We start from the raw sequence: 21,172 nt of genomic DNA, 5'->3' as shown, positions 1-21,172 counted from the left end.
AAAACGCATTTTCCATGCTCTGCTGTGGGATGAAGACAAGGCTGCTGGTGGATAAAGATGACAACTGGCAGGACCGGGTCTCTGCAGGGCTGGGACAAACTGGGACAAACTGGGACAAACTGGGACGAACTGGGAGGCTCCTCCCTGGCAGGATTTGGGGCACTGGACATTCCTGGAGCCTTTTTTCCCGGGGGAAGCAGCTCTAACCCCGGGGCTGTGCCCCGGCTCCGGCAGCCAGCGGATGGCACTGTTGCTGCAAAGAAACTTGGGGAAAAAAAAGGAAAAAAAAAAGAAAAAAAGAAAAGAGAAAAAAAAAAAAAAAAAAAAGCCATTTAACACTCCAGAACTGTTTGGATGGAAGTTTTCCATTGAAAACGGTTTTGCCGGAATGGAAACGTTTCACGGCACATGTCTGTTCCCCATGAATTTTTAATGGAGAAAAATGTAAATTAATCAGTTTGACTTTATAATTGCTGTATAGCTTGGTTTTCCTTATTGTATTGAATTGCTTTATTAATTTATAGGGCTACACAATTCCATTATAATTCTTAATTTAATGGTTGTGGGTTTGGGGTTTTTTTGGTTTTTTTTTTTCTTTTTTTTTGTTTGGATTTTTTTTTTTGGTTTTGGTTTTTTGGGGTTTTTTTTTATTTGTTTGTTTTTTTCTTGTTTTTTTTTTTGGTGGGTTTTTTTTTGCTGTTGGTTTGGGGGTTTTTTGGTTGTTTTTTTTTTTTTGTTCTTTTTTTTTTATCCTAGTGATTAAAAATAGCAAAATCTCAAAAAAATAAAGAATAAAATGGAATGGAAACATTTTGCTATGGCGCGCAGAAGGAGCTCTGGCTGTCCCAGAGCAGCAGCACAATTTCCCAATTTCTGTGCTCCCCTCAGGGGTGCAGAGCTGTGCTTTGGCTCCTGTGGGAGCTCCGTGGGAGGAAGCTGTGCGAGAAGGAGAAGCAGATCCTCCCCTCTGCTCCCCAAACGAGAGAGAGGAATCCACACTGTAATATTAATAACTGTGGGGGCCTTTAATAATTAACAAAGTGCTAACTGTAGCTGAATGTTCCTTTTTCTGACTCCAATTCCAGAGCCATTTGGCCCAGGCTCAGCTGAGGGAGGTGAGGCTCTAACAGAGCCCCAGAGCTGAGAGAAATTGTTCTCCTTTGGCCCACACAGTAGATTAAATAAAGCTTTGGGCTCCAACGGTGCAGGAGCCAAAGCATCAGGTGCTGCAGAAGGAAAAAAGCACTTCTGTGTCAGAATCTGTGGGTATTGATGATTCTGAGATTGTAGAAAGTCTCTGTCTGTCAGCCCCGCTGCCAAAGCAGAAGCCATAATTGGTCTGTGCTGTTTCAAGGTTGTTTATTCTGTTTATCTCTAACATGTTCTGCTGCCCTGCCGCAGCTCTGTCCTGCAGGGCAGCGTGTGGGGCTCTGCCCTCAGTGGGATGGTACAAACATTAAATACCAGAAACTACCTGTGCTGGATTTACAATAACGTGCCAATATCTGTCACCTACGTTGGACAGTGTGTCCCCAGCCTGAACCAACAGAAAAATGCCAACACCACAGTGAAACATGGAGGGCATGAAGAAGGAGGAAAAGGACAAGACACACCCAATTTCCTCCATCTTGTCCCCTTTGGACCCCTCATCTAGAATCCTAAAATTTTACTTTTGCACCCGTGCCGCACTTAATTATTACTGATATCAAACACTCAGAGCTGGTAATTCATCCTGTAAGATTGAAAACTCTTTTCCATGGCCAGAGATCACAGCCAGTGTCTCTGGGGGCTCTGTCCAGGGGGGTTCCTGACCCCTGCCAGGGTCCCAGGGCAGCCAGGGCAGCCACAGGGATGCTCTGGGTTCCCACACTTCTGTACCCCAGCCACTCCAAACCAGGGCTGCTGTAACATCAGAGCCTGCTGACAAATAACCTCACCTGCTCTAAAGTGAAATGCAATGTTCCTTCCAGGAGGTGACAGCTGTTCATCCCCTTGCCACTTTTCCCCAGTGTTGAGCTGAGTAGGAGGCTCCTGCTCGTATTTTCTGTCTGAAATAGAGTTGCTAGTGCAGCTTTAAGGAGAAGTTTAGCATTTGGAAAACCTGCTATGATTTTTGCAAGGTGATTTACAAGCCTTGAATAAATGTTGTGAGTGTTTTGCTGCACCACGGTGATGTTCTGGCAGCGTTCCTGCTCCCCCAGCCACTGCTGCTGGCAGAGAGGCCAATTTAGCAGGCACAGCCTCAGTGCTCCTCCAAACCTGCTTCCAAAGGGCTCTTATGCAACCAGAAGGGAAGGGAACCAGTACATTCCAACTTGTGGTTACCTAGCAGCTAAAGCTGAGTGGTGGAGCTGCCACGGGTTCTGCCTTCCTGCCTCTGGTTGTACAATCCTTTTGCCTTTCCTTTTCCCTTTTTCCTTTCCTCTTCTTTTTCCTTTCCCTTTTCCTTTCATTCCTTTTTCCTTTCCACTCCTTTTTCCTTTCCACACCTTTTTCCTTTCCATTTTCCTTTTTCTATTCCTTTTTCCTTTCCACTCCTTTTTTCTGTCCATTTGCCTTTCCATTCCTCTTTCCTTTCCTTTTTACTTTCCCCTTTCCTTTTCCCTTTCCCCTTTCCCTTTCCTTTTCCCATTCCTTTTCCCTTTTTCCTTTTCCCTTTCCTTTTCCATTTTCCCTTTCCTTTTCTCTTTCCCCTTTTCTATTTTCCCTTTCCTTTTCATTTTCCTTTTGCCTTTCCCCTTTTCTTTCCCCTTTCAATTTTTCCCTTTTCTTTTCTCTTTCCCCTTTCCTTTTCCTTTCCTTTTCCTTTCCTTTTTCTTTTCCCTTTCCCCTTTTCCCTTTCCTTTTCCTTCTCCCTTTCCCCTTTCCTTTTCCTTTCCTTTTTCTTTTCCCTTTTCTTTTCCTTTTCCCTTTCCCCTTCATCCTTTCCCCTTTCCCCTTTTCCCTTCCCTTTCCAAAACCAACCCAACAAAACCAAACCCAACCAGCATTTTTTGGCACGGCTCCCCATCCAGGTTCAGAGTAGCTCGGGCAATCCCAGCATCGTGCCCAGAATTATCAGGAGAGGCCAGGGCTGGTGCTGGATCTTGGCACATGGTGGATGTTTTCAATAATTAGATCTCAGAATTATAATACCAATCTGGCCTGATCCTCGGTGCCTCTCACTGCGGGGTTTGGCCATTGCTGTGCCCTTTTCCAGCTGCCTGGCAGCAATTAATGAACCCCTCAGGGCATTCCCTGATTTTCAAATTGTTTTCTTACCCCTTAAATAGGAGGAGTTGTGAGGTGGGAACAGAGCAGGGACAGGAGTGAGAAATTCTCCTGAATTACTCCTGAGGAATGAGGGGCTGTAGGTGGGATCTTCACCTGGGTGCAGGGAGGAACTGGAATTTCCCTTCCTTTGCAAGCACGGAATTTTCAGTCAAAAGCAGAAATCAGGTATTTAATCCTTATTATTTAGACTTTAATTGTATTTTATAGCTAAATGTCTCTGTTTCATGGCCACTGCCTGCAGGGTTGTTCAGGGTCAGGCTGTGCCTCCCACGAGGATCCCTGCTCAGAACCAGAGCCCGGGAAATAAAACTGTATTTGCCAAATGTCCTGGAAGGATTTGGGCTGGGAGAGCTCCAGCCATGGAGGAGAGCAAGAAAAAAAAGCAAATAAACCCCAGTTCTCAAAGGCATGATTGCAGTATTTCAGAATTAACATATACTTCATTCTGGTGGTTCAGTTTTTCAGGGAGAAAACAGCGTTTTCTGCAAAAATGTTGCTTGAAACTGAAATTTCCATTGGAAATCTGGCTCTGATAGAAAAACCTCTGATGGATCTGTGTTTGTTTTTTTAAACAAGAACTGAAATTCTTACCAGTTTCAACAACACAGAGTGCTGCTGGCTGGCTCAATCTATAAATATAAATAAGTACAATTGCAACCTCAATTCTGTTCTGTGGAAATATAAAAAACATTGGAATGGATAAAAATTAAGATTCTGGGAAGGGTTAAGCTTTGAGGATGATCTGATGATTCCAAGAGGACATTAAAAATTTTTTGCACTCACACAGAAAGCCAAAAGAAAAGTTTTTTCAGGTGTTTTTTACTGAAAGAACCCCAGCAAGCTCTAGTCAGGAGACGTGAGTACCCATAGGAAACATCAAAACAAAAACAGGATTGCTCCACACACATTTTGAGCATTTTGGTAAAGATAATTTTGTGGTTTCTCCAAGCCTGTTCACCCATCTGTGATCTCTTCAAATGCCATTAATTGAAAATGCTGCACCAGTAGTGAGAAAGACAAAAAACCAAACCAATAATTTGTTTTAAGAAGCAAAAGTTGTTTGTCAAGGTGATCCAGCAGAAGCAATCTGAGTCTGCAGGAGAGAACAAAGCTGAGGCTCAGAGGTCACCAGGGTTTTCCTGAGGGTCCCAGGGTCACCTTGCAGAGCCCCACTGCAGCTCCAGCACCACTCACTTCCAACAGGAATATTCCTCTGGAGTATTTCACCTGCAGGAACTCCAGCAGAACCCTGGTTTCTCTCTGTGAGCGTGGGGAGCAAAGCTCCAGTCCCTGCTTTCATCTCCAGGTTCATTTTTATCTCAGGTTTCAGTTTTATGTCATGCTCACAGCCCCAGGAAAGGGAAAATCAGGTGAGCTTTTGTTCCATGTTTTGTACCAGAAATTCCAGCCCAGACTCAGCCAGTTTTCCCCTCAAACTCATCAAAACCAGCCTTTTGTTCCTGCAAATGCTTTTTTGTAAGAAAATGCTCCACCAGCTTCACTCTGGGTACTGTGGCATTAACTGTAAATAATAATTATGAGGAGAGGATTTAAAAAACCTTTGCAGGTTCTGATTAGGATAAAGACCTGGATTAAACTTGCCTGAAACACTGGAAACCAGTACTGAAATCCTCTGAGATGCTTTGTTATGTCTGTCTCTTGGCCATGAAGACCTTAGAAAAGAAGGAGATCGGCCGAAAACACAAACCAGAGGGGGGAAAACTGCTCTTTAGGAGAAATTTGAAATTCTCACACCAAATTTACCCTTGGTGAGAGCAGAACTTGCTTTAACTTTGAGATGTGGGGCACGAGATGTTTTGCCTCAATTTTCATCCGCAGTTTTTCAAAAGCCACAAGAAGGTACAGGTCACCACCACGGAAAGTCAGGAGACTCCTGAGGAAAAACAGCCAGCAGACATTTTTAAGATAATCAGAGAAGAATAATCCATGAACAAGTCCCATTAAAATGCTTAGGAGGGGGAGAGTTCATTTTTTAAACTGATCTCTTCTCCTTGCAGAATCTTGCTCCCACCTTATCAATATTTTAGGAAAGAAAGAGAAACCTTGTGCAGCTGCAGAAGCAATTTGGAGGGATTAAAAATTTATCCTGTTTTGAGCAAAGCCCTCAGCAGGTGCTGGAATCACTTAATCACAGGTGGGTGACCTGCACTGCTCCCCTTTGCCCGTGGTGCCCATCAGCTTTGGTTCTGTCCCAGTACAAAGCTGGGATTTGTTGGAAAACAATTCCCAGCTCAGTCTGGGCTCCAGGGGAAAGAAATCCCCTCCCTAAACCCCTGTCTAGGAGGAAAAATGTTCTCCTGGCCGTGGGGAGTTCTGGTGTTCCACACATCCAAACTGCAAAGGGATCCAGCCTGGAGGGAAATAGCCCAGTGAAAAAATACAAAATATGTCATTTTCAGTCAGAAGATTCCAACTTTGGACCTCAGTGCTGGGCAGGTTTCTGCAGCATTTGTCACAGGTAACACTGGAAATCTATTCCTGGCTGAGCTGTAAATAATTGCTGCCAGAATGCCATCGTGGTGCTGATGAATATTTCTCCAACAGAAGAGAAACAGCATGTTGATTCTTGAACCACAGAAAGCTATAATTGTCATTTAAAATCTGGCACGTTGTTTAAAATACCGAATTCTTTATCTTTCAGAATCTTTATAATTATACATCTAAACCATCACTCTGAATACATTTGCAAGTGTTGTTCCATTTTTAAGATCTTCCCCCATTTAAATATCAAGGCCTGAGAGAAAAATGAAAATAAAAAATCCTACCTGCACAGAAAGCAAAGCCCATTCTGTTCCAAAGCTATTCATTCCTGTTATAGTTACAAAAAAATGAAAAAGAGGAGTTATAAAATTATAACACTTATTTGAAATGTCTTTTCTCACACAATAGCAAATGTTCCTGCTCCTCCTCTCCCTATAAAACCACCATATCAAATACCTTTTTTCAGGAAATTATAGAAGTGCTGGGGGAAAAAAAAAAAAAAAAAACAAAACCATAGAATATTAGAACTTCTCAGCTTCAGAGATGCCAAACTGTTATCAAGGACTGTGAGGGGGTATCAATTTTCAGAAATATTGAAAGGAGGGGGGGAAACCCCCAAGCTTTGACATGAGCAAGATGACACCAGCCACTGGCTCTCGTTCACACCCCAGAATTTCAGCAGTGAGATAATCAGAATTTCAGCAGTGAGATAATCAGAATTTCAGCAGTGAGATAATCAGAATTTCAGCAGTGAGATAATCAGAATTTCAGTGCCTCGTGTGCAGAGGGCTCTGACACGGATCAGACTCTGATCTTTGGCCTGGCTGTTGTTACGTGCACTAATGTGCTGGAAGAGTTTTGATAAAAATAATAACCCCCCTGGCAAGAGCAGGGAGTGTGTGAGAGAGGGAAATCACAGATCCCTGAATTAGCTCTGCACTCCTGCGATGGCTGAATGTGAGCAGAGCTCCTGAAAATCCAGAGATTTGAAAGTTTGGAGGATCTCTCTAGTGCTGATCTCAGCAGGGAACGTTCTGCCAGGAGGGAAAAAAGGAACCAGGCATTGCTCTGCTCCACAAAATCATGCTTTAAAATGGGATTACAGGCATGGAAGATGCTGTCAGAGCATCAGGGTTCATAAAAGAATTTCCTTGTGATTTCCACCAGTGGCAGCTAGCAGCCAAAAAGACTTGCAGATGTTCTTTCAGGTTCTTTTCCTGAGCTGATTTCTGACCCCGTGGGTTATCTGTAACCCAGTGGTTAAATGGTACCAGGCAAAATGCGTTGGGTACCTCTTGTTGCTGTGAATAATTGAGATTCTGGTGCATATTTGCATCTTAAATCAAAAATTCCTGGTTTTGAGAAGCTTCCCTAATGTGGCAACACTTTAGTGACGCTGAGTTAATTAATAATAACATGCAGGCTCTGTATTCAGTGACTCTGGAGCACGGAAAATCATGGAATTCTGTCCCCCGAAGTTTTCTCTTGCTGCCTATGTGCTGTGCTCTGGCAAACCCCTGGGATGTGCTTGGGAATACCCCAAGGAATACCCCAAGGAATATCCCAAGGAATATCCCAAGGAACATCCCAAGGAATATCCTAAAGAATAACCCAAGGAGTATCCCAAGGAATATCTCAAGGAGTATCCCAAGGAATACCCCAAGGAATATCCTAAGGAATGCCCCAAGGAACATCCCAAGGAATACCCCAAAGAATATCCCAAGGAGTATCCCAAGGAATTCCCTAAGGAATACCCCAAAGAATATCCTAAGGAATACCCCAAGGAGTATCCCAAGGAACACCCCAAAGAATACCCCAATGAACACCCCAAGGAATATTCCAAGGAAGACCCCAAAGAATACCCAAGGAGCACCCCAAGGAACCGCCCAAGTTCTGTCTGTGTGCTCCTGGTACTGCCCTGGTGCATTTTTGGCCAGCTGGAGGAAGAGAAAATAAACCCCCACCACAGTTTTAAAGGAATTCTTTGCAAGCACTGGTGTACGTGAGCTGTGCATGGGAAGGAATGAAATAATGGAATAGTTCCCATGAAGGAATAGAGCTGAAGGAGTCCTGCAGTGACATCCCTGATTGCTGGGGAGAGGAGATGTAATGATTCTGGACAGCAGCTGTCAGGGTTAAGAAAGTTATTTGTTCCATTGCTTTATGGCACAGACTAGAAGTATTTTATTGTCAAACAGAATTAGTTTTGGATCAAGAAGAGTGATTACTTGGGTTCACTGTGCTCGAGATTAAACTTGATGATTTCATGTCCATTATTGATTTAGGTTTTACATTCAGAGGAGTAGCAGTTTATATTTTACTTAAGGGGATTTGATCACAGTAGATGGGATCTTCAATGGTTTCTGCAAAGCAATTAGTAAAGTTGCTGGGCCTTTTACAGTAACTGCAGAAGAAAAGTGAAAGGGGGGTTAGCTCAACAAAAAAAGTGCAAAAAAAAAGATGGCAAAAGTGCTGCTGAGTTTTTGCAGGGTGCAGGGGACGAGGTGACACCTCAGAAGGAGGTGCAGGGAAGCAGGAGCCACCCAGAGGATCAGCCAGGGGCAGCTCCAGGGCCAGGTGATGCAGGACTGACAAAGGGCTGCCAAAGCCCCAGGGCACTTTATCTTCTCTAATTTATCCTGAAATTACACCCACGGAGAGAGGGACATCCAAGGGACATCCCAGGTCAAAGGGGGGCCAGATGTGGGTGGGATCTGTGGGAAATAATACCTGTCCCTAAAAACTGTGGGAACCCAGGGCACTGGGAACATTTCTCTGTCTGCTCTGGGGTGTCCTGACCCCAGGGCAGCTCTGACTTTGACCCTCATTCATGGAGAAAACTTCCAAAGCCTCAAGGTAAACCAGAAACCACAGAAGTGTGAAATAGATTCTGTAGAAAGTAGTGCAGTATGTCACATGGGTGAGAAATTTAGGTTTTAGGATTTTTAGGATGTTATAGATGGGTTCAAGATGGAGGATATGGGGTGTTGTCTTGAGTTCCATTCTTTTTCTTCCTTTCTTCTTGGGTTTGGGTGGTACCTTGTAATTGGGTGGAAAAATCTGCATTGTGGGTCTTTAGGGGTCAGTTTTTGGGTAAGAAAGGAAAATAATTCAGGTGTCACTTCTAAATTGGGTAACTTAGTTTTTTATTAGACTTAAAAACCTTGCAGCACAAGGTTGTTGGCCATTTTTGTGCTGTTTTTCCTGCTCAGAGTCTGGTGCAGACAGTGTGCTGAAGCTTTGATAACAATAAAAAGAAGACTCAGCCTGCCCCAAAACCCCTCAGCCTGCCCCAAAACCCTTTGGCCTGCCCCAAAATCCTCTCAGCCTGCCCCAAAATCCCTTCAGCCTGCCCCAAAATCCCCTCAGCCTGCCCCAAAAACCTTCCAGCCTTCCCCAAAACCCCTTTAGAGAGATGTCTCCACTCCAGGAGGGAGATAAAAAATTTGGAGGAAGCAGATGCATGGCTTTGAACCTGATCATTCACTGAGATGGGTGTTAAAAACCTGCTGCCAAGAGCTTTTTGTTTTGTTTTTATTATTTTTTGCTAATATGGGAGTTTGTTTATCGTTTGAGTTTCTCTGCCCAGTGAACTGGTTCATATTTAATGGCTCACTAAGCTCTGCCTGCCATGGAAATGGCAGAGCATGTGTTTTCTAATTCAGGTGTGTGGACAAGTGCCCTTTTTGTGCTGGAAAGAGAACAAAGCTCGTGTGGCAAAGGGCTCAGAGCGAGTTCTGCTCAGGATGGGGACAAAGTGGGTGGCAGGTGCCTGTCCCTGTGCTCTGAGCTGATCCAAACCTGCCAGTGTGCCCAGGCTGTGCCGCCTGATGGGCAGCACAGGGCCACAGGACATTGGGGATGCTCTGGGGGATGTTACCCTGTGGGTTTTCAGGGAGGTTCCACCTGCTCCCAATCTCAGGGTCCATTTCAGGGAGGTTTAACCTGATCCCTAAACTCAGAATCCCTTGAAGGGATTTGTGGGTTCTCTAGGAGATGTCACAGGAAAGGTTTAACCTGCTCCCCACTCACAGAATCCTTTAAATGGATTTGTGGGTGCTCTAGGAGAAGGTTTAAACCTGCTCCCCAATCTCAGGGTCCATTTCAGGGAGGTTTAACCTGCTCCCCAATCTCAGGGTCCATCTCAGGGAGGTTTAACCTGCTCCCCAATCTCAGGATCAATTTCAGGGAGCTTTAACCTGCTCCCCAATCTCAGGATCCATCTCAGGGAGCTTTAACCTGCTCCCCAATTTCAGGATCCCTTGAAGGGATTCGGGGGTGCTCTAGGAGATGTCACAATGTGTGCAGATGCCAAGGACTATTGGAAAACCTGAGCAGCTTTTTGCTGCTGCCCCATTGCCAGTTTTTGAGTTTTTGTCTCTGCTCAGGGCTCCAGGCTCTGCTCTCCAGCCCATTTCTCCCTCCCTGGGTGCTCCCCTTCCCCTCCAGCAGCAGAAAGGCCATTCCTGATCCCTTTCTCTGGGCCACTGCAGTGTGGGAAGGAGCTGCCACCATTTTTCACTTTTTTTCTCTCACTTCAGAGCCAAACCACCCTCAGCATGAAGACAGGCCAGGTGTTAAACCAGGCAGAAGCAGATTCAGTAAAAGGCACACAGTTCTAAGTCATGAGGAGATCTGGCCCACCACTAAAGCATCCCCCCATTCCCAAAAACCCCCACACTGTGAATCTATTCCTTTTTTTTTCTTTTTTTACATCTGCAGGTAATTGCATGATGCATCATTCACAGGGGGTGATGCTGTAACTCAGGAAATGTCAACCATCCCCAGCTCCTCTGTGTTTCCAGCTTGCATTTTTTCTTCCTTGTTAGGGAATAAAAAAAAAACAAAAACAACCAAAACCTGCTTGTCTAGTGCTACATGTTGTTACCTGTCACAAAAAGAATTTCCAAAAATGATAGCAGGAATCTTTTTTTTTCCCTTCCCTTTAAATCCATGAAAATTGCCAATCCTTTAAGTGCAGAAACACCTAAAAGCTACACAACTGCAAATATGAGGCATTTAAATGTGAGTCACAGCAGCTTCCCTGGCACAGCCTGGCCTCTGGCTTGAATTGCTGAGTGTGAGGGACGGTGTTTGGTCCTGGGCAGAGAGGGGGAATTCTCTCAGGGGAGAGAGGGAATTCTCTCAGGGGATACGGGGAATTCTCTCAGGGGATATGGGGAATTCTCTCAGCCCCTGCTAACAGCAGCCTGTGAACATAAAGCAGCAGGGGATTAATTGTAGGGAATTAATCCAAATTAATGGTCAGTTTGAGTGGTTCCAAGGGTTTCCATGAGGTCACATCGAATTTTTTGTCTGTAAAACCGGTGGGAAGTGGAGGCAGAGGGCAGCCCCAGGGCAGCTCCTGGCAAAGGGAGGAAGCAGCTCCCCTACAAACCCCATTGTACTGACAACAGCATGCTCCCATTTTTTTGGGTATGATCTGCCTCAGCTCACTCAAATTTTCATTTCAGCACTCTCCATCCTCAGGAGTTCCAGTGACCAAGAGCATGGCAAGGTAAGGCACAGTGCAAACCCAGCAGCACAGCCAGGTAACACTGAACGTGCAGCCAAATCCTGCCTCTGCTCCTTGTTTGCTTCTGAAACGCTGAGTGGAGTGTCCCTGTGGAAATGAAGCTGAGTTCTGAGTGCCTCAGGAACCCTGCCTGGCTCCTGGCTGGGTGGGAAACTCTGGAAGGCAAATTCTGGATGTTTTCCTCCGAATCCTCCCTGCTCTGGGGTTGTTCCTGCTCTGCCTCACGGCTCCTGTGCTCCAGGTCTGGGTTTGTTCTCCCCCTCTGCTGGTCCCTCACAGGCACACCTGGGCACAGGTGAGTGCCCTGAGGATGCCCAGGGCTGTGCAGGCTGGAGAAGTAATCAGGAATTATTTCCCCTTCCTGAGGTACCTTCTGCTGGGGGTGCCCGTGGAAGGAAATCCATCCAGGGAGGATGAGCTCGTTCCAAATTAGGGATGCCCTGAGAAACTCTGGCTTTTAGAAGCCTGACCCAGAGGAAAGCAGCTGCTGTGGGGCAGCAAATTAAATGGCTTTAGTGATGAGTTCTTCTGGCACGAGCCCTAAAAGCCTGGAATCTTCTGCTAGTGTACGTTTTGGTGATGTGATGTGTGTGCTGGTGCTTTCAAAGCATTTGGGAAGTTATAGGGATGCATTAGAGGTGGCTCAAAGCCAAAAAAGAGCCTGAACGCCTCTGTCCTGCACAGGCCAGCTCTGACTGAGGCTGAACAGAGGCACCCCACACTACATTTACAGACAGGTTCCAAAAGGTGCTCGTTGGATGCATTTATTTCCTGTCATGCTGTTCCTAAAGGAGTGTCTGCTGCTCCAGGAGGAGTGCAATATTTGCTGTGTATTTATCCAGCAGGATAAATTATTCTCATGTTTAGGTTTGCTGTTTTCCTCTGAAGCCTGACTGGCTTTGTGTCACACACAGGGACCTTCAGGACACTGAAATAACACCATGGCAGTGTCTGTGTGTCTGTGTGCCCTGAGTTTTGTTTTCTGTGCCACCCTCACGTGGGACACTCAGTGGCATCAGTCTTTGTCAAAATTATCGAGGACTTTTCCTTTTAAAACCCTACTGGTTAAAAAAAAAAAATCCTACAGATAAGTCCATGGTATAAACTGTGTGTTCTGCTCTGCCTACCACAGGTTTAAATTGGAGGATTAAAAATATCCATTCTTCATTTCCACTAAATCTTAAGCTCCTTATTTGGTTTTTGTACCATCAGATCCCATTGTTTTTTAAGCAGACTAACCCAAGATTATCAGAAGGAACGAGACAAGCCTTCGTCTGTGTTGGTTTAGAAACCCTGATGCTGATACATATGTTTTTTGGAAGCGTGATGCCCTCTGAGAGCTTCAGAACAGGCCTCAAAACATCACCCACTTTGCTTTAATTTCTTAAGCCAGCTGCCTCTCTCAAAAAGACGGCTCAGTTTTATTCCCTAACCAAAGTTCTGCAGAAAGTGGGCAAGGACAAGGAACACAAAGTTATGCTGGGAGGAGAGCATGGAGAGGGGGCAGAAATGCTGATTTTTTCACCCGGCTGCATTTCCCGAGCCCAGAATCTCCTCAGCCCCACAAGCCCTGCAGGTCCCAGGCAGGGCTGGGATTCTCCAGCTCTGCTCCTGTCCAGCCCAGCTCCTAACAAGGCCAGGGGGAGTTTCAGCTCAGACAGCCTTCAGGATTTGGCCTGTTTAATTTGTGACAAATTCCACTCTGCAGGGCTCCTGCCTGCCAGATCCTCAGGGCTCCCTTTTTTGGAAGAAAAAAACCCAGTTGTATTTGTTGGGCTGTTTCTCAGATGCATACAGGTAATTATTTCCAGTTACACAGGTATTGGTAGTTAAAATGTACCCTGGTCAGCACATCACCTTCAGCCCAGCCAACAGCTCAACCTGACCAGCATTAACACCAAATGGTTTTTCTAAAAAAAAAACAACCACATGAACATTATTTTTATTTCTCCAGCAAAATTTGTTTCTTTCAGTCTTTCATTTGCTTCTCTTCTGAAGACTCAAATCTTTATTTCAGACATCTGCCTATAGAAAATAAGTACTTTTTTGAAGGGCACATTAAAAGATGAAAACTGAAGCTTGAATAACTTAATCAGCATACAAATTACACAGATATAAAAGTTCTGTTTCATTGTCTTAACTTACAGTTTATTTTGTACAGAATTCATTATGTTATACATCTAAGACTTATTATATTGTATAAATATCTGGGGTGTGATGTATATACATATCCAGTGTTATAATTCAGCAGTTAATGTATGCATTTCACAATACACTCTCGTGTATTTCAATGTAGTGCACATGATTTCTAGTCCATAAAAGAGCACATCTGCTTGGAAAAATCAGCATTTCATTCGTGGGGCTCTGACCCCACCTTGCAACACACGGGTTTTCTCCATTTGAGAATGGACTCTCTGCACTGTGTATGGCTGTAAGGTCTTCTTGTACATTCCCCAAGGTGAGTGAAGGACCAGCAGCTCCAAACATGAACGTGGGGGTGTTGTAGAGTGGGGCCCTGTGGGGTGGGGAAGGGACATAGGGAGCCCCAAGAGTGGGGCAGGGTCCCCATGGGGTGGGAAAGGGGCACAGGGCACTCCAAGAGCTGTCAAAGTCCCTAAAGGGTGGGGAGGGGGCACAGAGTGGTCCCTAAAGGGTGGGGAAGAGCCCCAAGAGTGGGACAGGGTCTCTATGGGGTGGGAAAGGGACACAGGGAGCCCCAAGAGCCTGGCCAGGTCCCTAAGGGGTCCCTAAGGGTGCAGAAGGGGCACAGAGTGGTCCCTAAGGGTGGGAAGAGCCACAAGAGTGGGACAGGGTCCCTAAGGGGTCCCTAAGGGGTGGGAAGGGACACAGGGAGCTCCAAGAGCTGGCAAGGTCCCTAAGGGATCCCTAAGGGTGGGGAAGAGCCCCAAGAGTGGGACAGGGTCCCTAAGGGGTCCCTAAGGGGTGGGAAGGGACACAGGGAGCCCCAAGAGTGGGACAGGGTCCCCTAAGGGGTGACTGGGATGGGGAAGGGGCACAGGGAGCCCCGGCTGGGCACTGTGGGGTGAATGAAACAAAAAGTTCTGCCCATGGGAACTCGCAGCTCTCCTTTCCCTGTCCTGTGCATGCCCGGGCTCTGTCCCTGCTGTCCCTGGTGTCCCTGCTGTCCCTCCTGCCCCTCCTGCCCCTCCTGTCCCAGGTGCCCTGGCAGGCTGGGGGCTGGCACCAGCTGGGTTTTGTGTGCCTAGGCTCCTGCTGAAGCAGAACTCTAATTAATCTGATGGTACAGCTCCTATTTTTCAGACAATTCTACTTTCCTGCATACACACTTACATACATACATTTTGTGCCTTTTGATCACTTGGCTACCATTGCTTTGTTCTCTCAAAAGCAGAGACTTTCTTATCAATGTGTAAATGCTGTTCAGTTAACAGCAAACTGGAATATTATACATTCCATGAATAAAATATTGTATTTAACAGCGTCACTTAAAAATATTTAGGTAAATAGCAAAATTGGGGGGGGGGGGGTTAAAGTAATTTTAAATTGAATTTGCTTAAATTTATAGAGCATGACATAATTTTGGAATTAAAATTTGAGATAATAAAAGGAACTGATCAACTCAGAACTCATATTTTGCATCAGATATATTCATGTTGAATATATTTTCCTTTCATCTTATGAGAAGTAGCATAAAGTCTCAAACCAGGATAAATCCAAAGTAACTCCACTTTATTGGTGTTATCCCAGTTTTACTGAAAATAGGGAATTCTATCTTCCCACTTCTTTTTTTTTTTTTTTTTTTTGTATTGCTTTTTTTTCCATGGTTGTATTGCCATTTTCCATGTAAGAGCTTTCATGTAATGACATGTGATGGGAAAGAAAAAGAAAATTTATGAAAGTGCAGATCTTTCTCTTTCCCCCCAGTGCAAGATTTGGGGATTGGGTCTTTGTGAGGACAGCTGTGCCCAGCTGCACTGTTTAACTGGTTCCCAGTAGCAGCTGTGCTCCTTCCTGATGGGCAGCAATTGTCATTTAATTTGGGGAGGATGACACCTCTGTGGCTCTAAAACCACCCCAAATTCTGCCACTGAGGCACCCAAAACCTCCCTGAGGACCTTCAGGGCCACGCTGGCACTTCACCCTCAGTGGCAGCTCAGCCCCAGGCAGCTGTGAGCTCCCACCCCAGTGGGTTTGGGGTCAGTCAGACCCCAGGAAAGTTCTGGAAAGGCCAGAGCTCTCTGTTCTGCTCTCTGGTTGGGCCAAATACAGAATAACGCATTGGAAAGGGAAGTTAAATTCTAAAAAGGTGTTTTTATGTTGTTAGTGATAAGGATCATTGTAGGAATTCATATTTCCTTATTTCCTGGATCACTGAAAGGGGAGAGAACATTTGTTAAACAACCCAAGACTTCATCTGACGAGCAAGTGCTGCATCCCTTATGAAACAGAAGCATATCTGTGCTCTATTATTTCCTCTCCTCCAAATTAGATTGTAACAGATGCCATCCCCTCCCTGTGCAGTTCAGTGCCAGCAAAAGCAAGTCTCTAATCACTTATATAAACCTGGTGTCCTCACTTCTAGTCTCAGTGTTCAAATTCCTGTATTTTGCAGCAGTGACATTAAATATGTTCCCAGTTGTGGATCAAGACCCAAACACAATATTTCACACAATTTTCTGTTTTTTTTAAATATCACTGCTGAACTATAAATTCAAATCTTGCTTTGATCTACCTGAAAATGGGAACTCCAGTATGTAAGGCAGTTGCAATTTGGCTCTTGTGGTCATTGCATAGGATCCATCACAAGAACATGTGCTTTACTGGGGGGGGGTTTAAGTATTCTGTAGATTCAGGTTTTTCCTAACTGTAATTTTCCACTTATCTCAGTCATCCTTCAGTAGTAAAAAATAGATGTGATGCATATGAAATGGCAGCTTTGAATTTCCAGCTTGTTTTCCTTGATAAAATCAGATAGTCTCTTGTGTGGCTGCAGTCCCAATGTGTCTTTTCTTCCCTTTTTAATGAAACAATGGTGCAAAGTTTTTCTCTTTAATGGCTTCATGGCCAGGGATGTTTTAGACAAGGTCTGGGGCTGTTGAGCATGGACTTGTCTGGCCTGCTGAACTCTACCACCATTAGAACAGAGTGACAGTGACTCCAAGCTTTGCTTATTTCCTTGGAAATTTTCCTTCCTACTTTATGAATTTCAATCCCACGTTTGACTTTCTCACTCAGATAATAACATGTATTGTCAGCCATGCTACTGTTTTAGCAAAGCATTTCCCTTTCAAGTATGTGCTGGGTTTTTTTTTTTTACAGGTTATTTTTTCACATTAGCAATGACAAAAGTGAACCCAGGGCTACTCCTTGATTTTTATTTTCCAGGGTTTATTATTATATTTACAGTTCCCTGTAAGAAGACACAACCTTTTCCCAGTAAGAGTTCTAATTCCTTTCTATGTTTCAAAAACTAACGACCCATATGGAAAGGAGGAAGATAATCAGTGATGAAGGAGGTATCTCTGGGGGCTGAAGCAGATGAATAAAAAACTCAAATCATTATAAATATTACTGTACTACACTTTGGTACAACCAAAAAAAAAAAAAAAAAAACAAACCCCTTCAAAGAAAATATTTAATGTTCCCTAAGTCAAATAAAATTCACAAACAATATAAGAAGAAATTAACCACATGGGGTTTTTTATATCTGTAAAAAATAATAAGACTACTTGGCTGCATTGCACATAGGCAATAAAATGAGATTCATTCCAATCCCTTTTTCCGTGAGCCTCCTCTCAGGCTGTAAGCAAGAAATGTCCACTGTGCTTTACAAAGGACGACGACTAGAAAAGATCAATGCAAACAAACATCCCTTTCTTTTCTGATTTACCATTTCTCATGAGAGATGACAAACAAATGAAGTCTCCTCTGAGTCTGAGCGCAGTTGGATTAGCATTTTGCTAGTACCAGGCAGTACACAGAAACAGCCATCGTGTGTGACACCTCCAACACCTACAGGGAGCTGTTTTAGGGGCACATCCTGGTTTGTGGTGAAACAGGGTTCACCCAGCCAGCCTCTTGGACCTGCTCTCTGATATCAGGTTCTCATCTCAGTACCTCCAGGCTTGGGCTGTCTTGTTCCTATTGCTGACTGGACTGACTGCTCCACCATCCATAAACAGAAGGCATAAAGGTGATTACAAACATAAGAAAGTAGTTTTACATATTGTCTTGCAGTCTTTCCATATAGTCCCTAAGTTCCTTGGAATCGCCAAGATTCATATCTTGGCATACCCATTTAATATTATCATCACTGTCAAATAGAATTGAGTTGGTGTAGGGGCCTCCATCCTCCGGCAGTATTGTTGTATATGAAGTGAACTTTACTCGCTTCTGCTTTGGCCCAGAAGGATTTATAGGTTCACTTTTAACTTCTTTTTCACAAAGGTACTCAGAAGATCTGAGGATATGATTATGAAGAGTCTTCTGAGAGCTCCCATTAAGGAGAAAGTTGCTTTCTTCAAACTGCATCCCTCTGTCAATCATGGTAGTGCACTCCTCTGATGGGAGCGAAATGTCCACTGGGTTTTCCAGGAGCTCCACCTCATTTCCAAGCCAGACCCAGTCATGGGAATGGGGGATGTTGCCTTGCTCGCTCACAGCAAACCTTTTGTGCCTGTACTTCCAAGCAAATGCCACGCAGTTAATCAAAAAGACCAAGATTGCTAAGCAGAAAACGCAGAGCAGCGCGTACATGCCAATCTCCAGGTCTGTCAATCCTCTGGAAGTCAATGAGAGATCACTGGGATTGTTTTCTCCTGGTATTTCTACTTGGGTGGGGAAACCTGTGAAGGCAGTGGGGTTATTTTGAAGCTGGCCATCCTCCAGGGACTCCTGATCAATGGGAGAGATGAAAGTTGTGCTTTTGTTCGCATTGTCCTCGGGACCGGCCACGTCCTCGTGGTTTTTGGACCAGTCTTGTGCTGTCCTCTCTTGTTCTGCAGCTTTCTCTATAGCATTGCTGGCATGGCTTTTAAAATCCTTCTCCACGTCGTCGATGTCGTTGGTGCTCCCTTTTTGGTCCAGATCTTTCTGCCCAAACTTCACTTTGACGTTTCCTTTCCCCACGGCCAGAACGCTCTTGCGCTTGGTCTTCTGGCAGGGCTCGCTGATCACCATCTCAATTTTGATCAGAGGCCCCTGCCCGTCCCCTTCTGCCACCACCACGGGCCAGAGGGACTGGAGGCTCTGGTGGGACGACACCACCATCTCATCCAGGGAGGTGATGGACATGGAGAAGTCCTTGGAGTCGTAGACATCTAAGGGCGTCACCGACCCGTCGCTGAACAAAACCCAAGCACTCACCACAGCCTCCTGGTGGGGAGAGCATTAGGGGGGGAAAAATAGGTGTGAGAGAGAGAGCACAAATCAGACACTCCGCTGTTAAAGCCTGAAAAAAAATATAGTTTAACTTCTGAGCTTCTTTTTAGTTTGTTTTTTTAAAGAAAATGGAAATGTATACTCTGCTTCTCATTTTCTTGCAGGTTTGTGTTGTCTAGACCACTGAGGCATTTACCTCACCTTCAGGAACTATCAAAGGAAATTTAATAAAAGTGCTGGAAAAAAACAATTGACAATTCTTTTTTCTCAGTCTGAAGTGAGAAGCCTCTTTTGAATGCCAGAGCCTTATGATGAAAATAATCATATTTCCAACACCACGGTCAATTAGGCTTGCAAAGGACCCATAATGGGGAATTTCTCTAATGCTGCAGTTCCAGTGCCTCATGTAATGCAATGAGCAGGGCTGGAATGTGTCGGGCCAGTGAGCCCATCCAGCCCGTGGGTGGAACAAACTGAGAGGAGAACACATCTCAGTGCAGCACTTTATATTTTCTGTCATGCTTTCAAATATGCAGGACTTGCAATATGCAAAAGGGATTGTGGTCTTTCCTGGGAACCATAGAAACACTCATAAAAAACACCATTTTTATGTTCTGACCAAACCAATTTGTCTTCTTACTGGAAATTGCTAGTGCAAAAAAATATAGTTACACTTTCTGCACTGGTGTAGAACCTCAGCTCTATGATATTTATTTAAAAACCACATATGGAATTTGTTCTGTGGTCTCATTAAAAGCTATTTAATTCCTTGGATTATATGGTTCAAAGCAAGCACAAACTCATCAGTTTTCAGCAATGCAGGTCATGAAAACTTCTGCACCAGCAGCCAGAGGTTGTTTTGGCTGAGCTGACTTTGTGAGGCAATTAAGGACTGGCACTCCCAGCCCTGCTTGCACAGCTAGGCTGTATTTCCCCACAGAAAAGGAGATTTTTGTGGCACATCCATGCTTTGTTTGGCACTGTGCATTCCCAGACAGGTCCCTCCCTTTCCCTGTGCTGTGCAGGTGCCCAGAGCAGCTCTGTGGTCACTGAGAAGGGGTCAGGAAGATCAGAACAGCCTTTACCACAAGAAGTGACTGCTTTTCACAGCCATACATTCATTATATCTGCTGCCTGAAATGTACAGCAAATTCCTGTGCCAGAGCAGAGGGAACACCTAAATTATTAATAATTTGCTGTATTCTTTAGGAGCATACCTGCTTGGGAGTGCGCAGGATGTCGTGGGCAGAGGTGGTGGCAACGATGGCTCTCTTATTTCCTTTGCTGCTCTGGAAGGACACAGACAAGCCTGACACCAGCTGCACCCCCAGGTCAGTAATGGTCACCCTGTCATCCAGAACTATCACTGTCTTCTCTGCCAGGATGGAATCCGAGAGAGGGGACAGAACCTGGGAAGAGAAAGGAAACAGCCTGCATGAAACAGCAATGAAGTATTGTAAAGCAAGCCTGGCTTCTAACCAGCACACCAGATTAATCCTGGGTTTGTCACATCCATGTCCAAGCCAGACCTGATGTTTCCCCCAAGACATTACACTCATTTGCTGCTAAGTTACTTTATTTTTAAAAAATAATTTAATAAAGCAACAAATCACTTCAAAATTGCAGCTTGATCTTGACAATATATATATAATATAGAATAAATTAAATAGATTTGTTGGGGTTTTTTTGAAAGTCATTTTTGTGGGGTCTATAAAACTCCCTGTTAATGCAGTGCAGCACAGGACAGAGTGTAAGACTGATTAACACTGAAACTCAGTGAGGGGATAAATAAGTGCTCAAAGCCTGGCTGATAGGAACTTGGCCTGCTGCCTTTCTAGGGACAGAGGACCTGAATGAAATCAAAGTGAGACTTGCAAAAGAACTTTGAAAATCCCACTGGGTGCCTGCCTGCATTTTTCAATGCCAAAACACTCCTGCCAGTTGCTCTAAGACCTTGTTCCAGAAAGAGACTCATCTTCATACTGGTGACAGAAAGAGCTGGTTTGAGCCCAAAATACTGGAGGTGTGATTTATCCAAACCAACAAGAGCAGCACAGCTCCCTGCACTGGGGCTTCCTGCTCTTTGAGGGCCACTGGAGAGGAAGAGATATTTTAAGGGCAGAAATCCCTTGACCTCTCTATCCCATTTATTTCAGGTTGAAGGGAGCTGAGCCCTAAAATCCCTGTGTTGACTCCAGAGTGTGACCAGAACATTACAGGTGTTTGCAGCCCCTGAGAAGAGCCCCAGTGCTTCCATTCTTTTATTTTGATTAAGGAAGGTGCACGAATTTGGATGGAGGTTACATGAACACTCTGAAAGTTGTTTGAAAATTATTTTTGTGTCCATGGTTTGTGATCATAAAAGGACTAATTTTTCAAATATGTTCAAGCATATAAAGGTGCAGGTATGCATTTGGTAAAATTTCCCAATAGTTATTATGGTCATATGGTCCCACTGAAGTTAAAAGGAGCTGGTTGTGTGCCTCATGTCATCTTTTT

General features: G+C 44.6%; 1 protein-coding gene across 4 annotated transcripts in view; it reads right to left on the bottom strand.

The window, feature by feature from the left end:
* Positions 1-13,241: 13,241 nt before the first annotated feature.
* The window catches only part of TMEM132B (transmembrane protein 132B), a 220,584-nt gene continuing 212,653 nt past the window's right edge, over positions 13,242-21,172 (bottom strand). For 2 of the 4 annotated variants that reach the window (XM_041719479.2, XM_030285361.4), the window contains exons 4-5: positions 19,891-20,082; positions 13,242-18,667 (exon numbers count right to left, since the gene is read on the bottom strand). In XM_041719479.2, coding sequence (XP_041575413.1) covers positions 17,513-18,667; positions 19,891-20,082 — 1,347 coding nt within the window. In that variant the 3' untranslated portion in view covers positions 13,242-17,512. The remainder of the gene's footprint in view (positions 18,668-19,890; positions 20,083-21,172) is intronic. The other 2 variants (XM_072936167.1, XM_030285360.4) reach the window with 1 other exon arrangement.

Source organism: Taeniopygia guttata, chromosome 15 (assembly GCF_048771995.1).
Source record: "Taeniopygia guttata chromosome 15, bTaeGut7.mat, whole genome shotgun sequence".
NCBI classification, from domain to species: domain Eukaryota; kingdom Metazoa; phylum Chordata; class Aves; order Passeriformes; family Estrildidae; genus Taeniopygia; species Taeniopygia guttata.
Note: the sequence above shows the minus strand (reverse complement) of the source record. Positions and strands in the feature narration are given on the sequence as shown.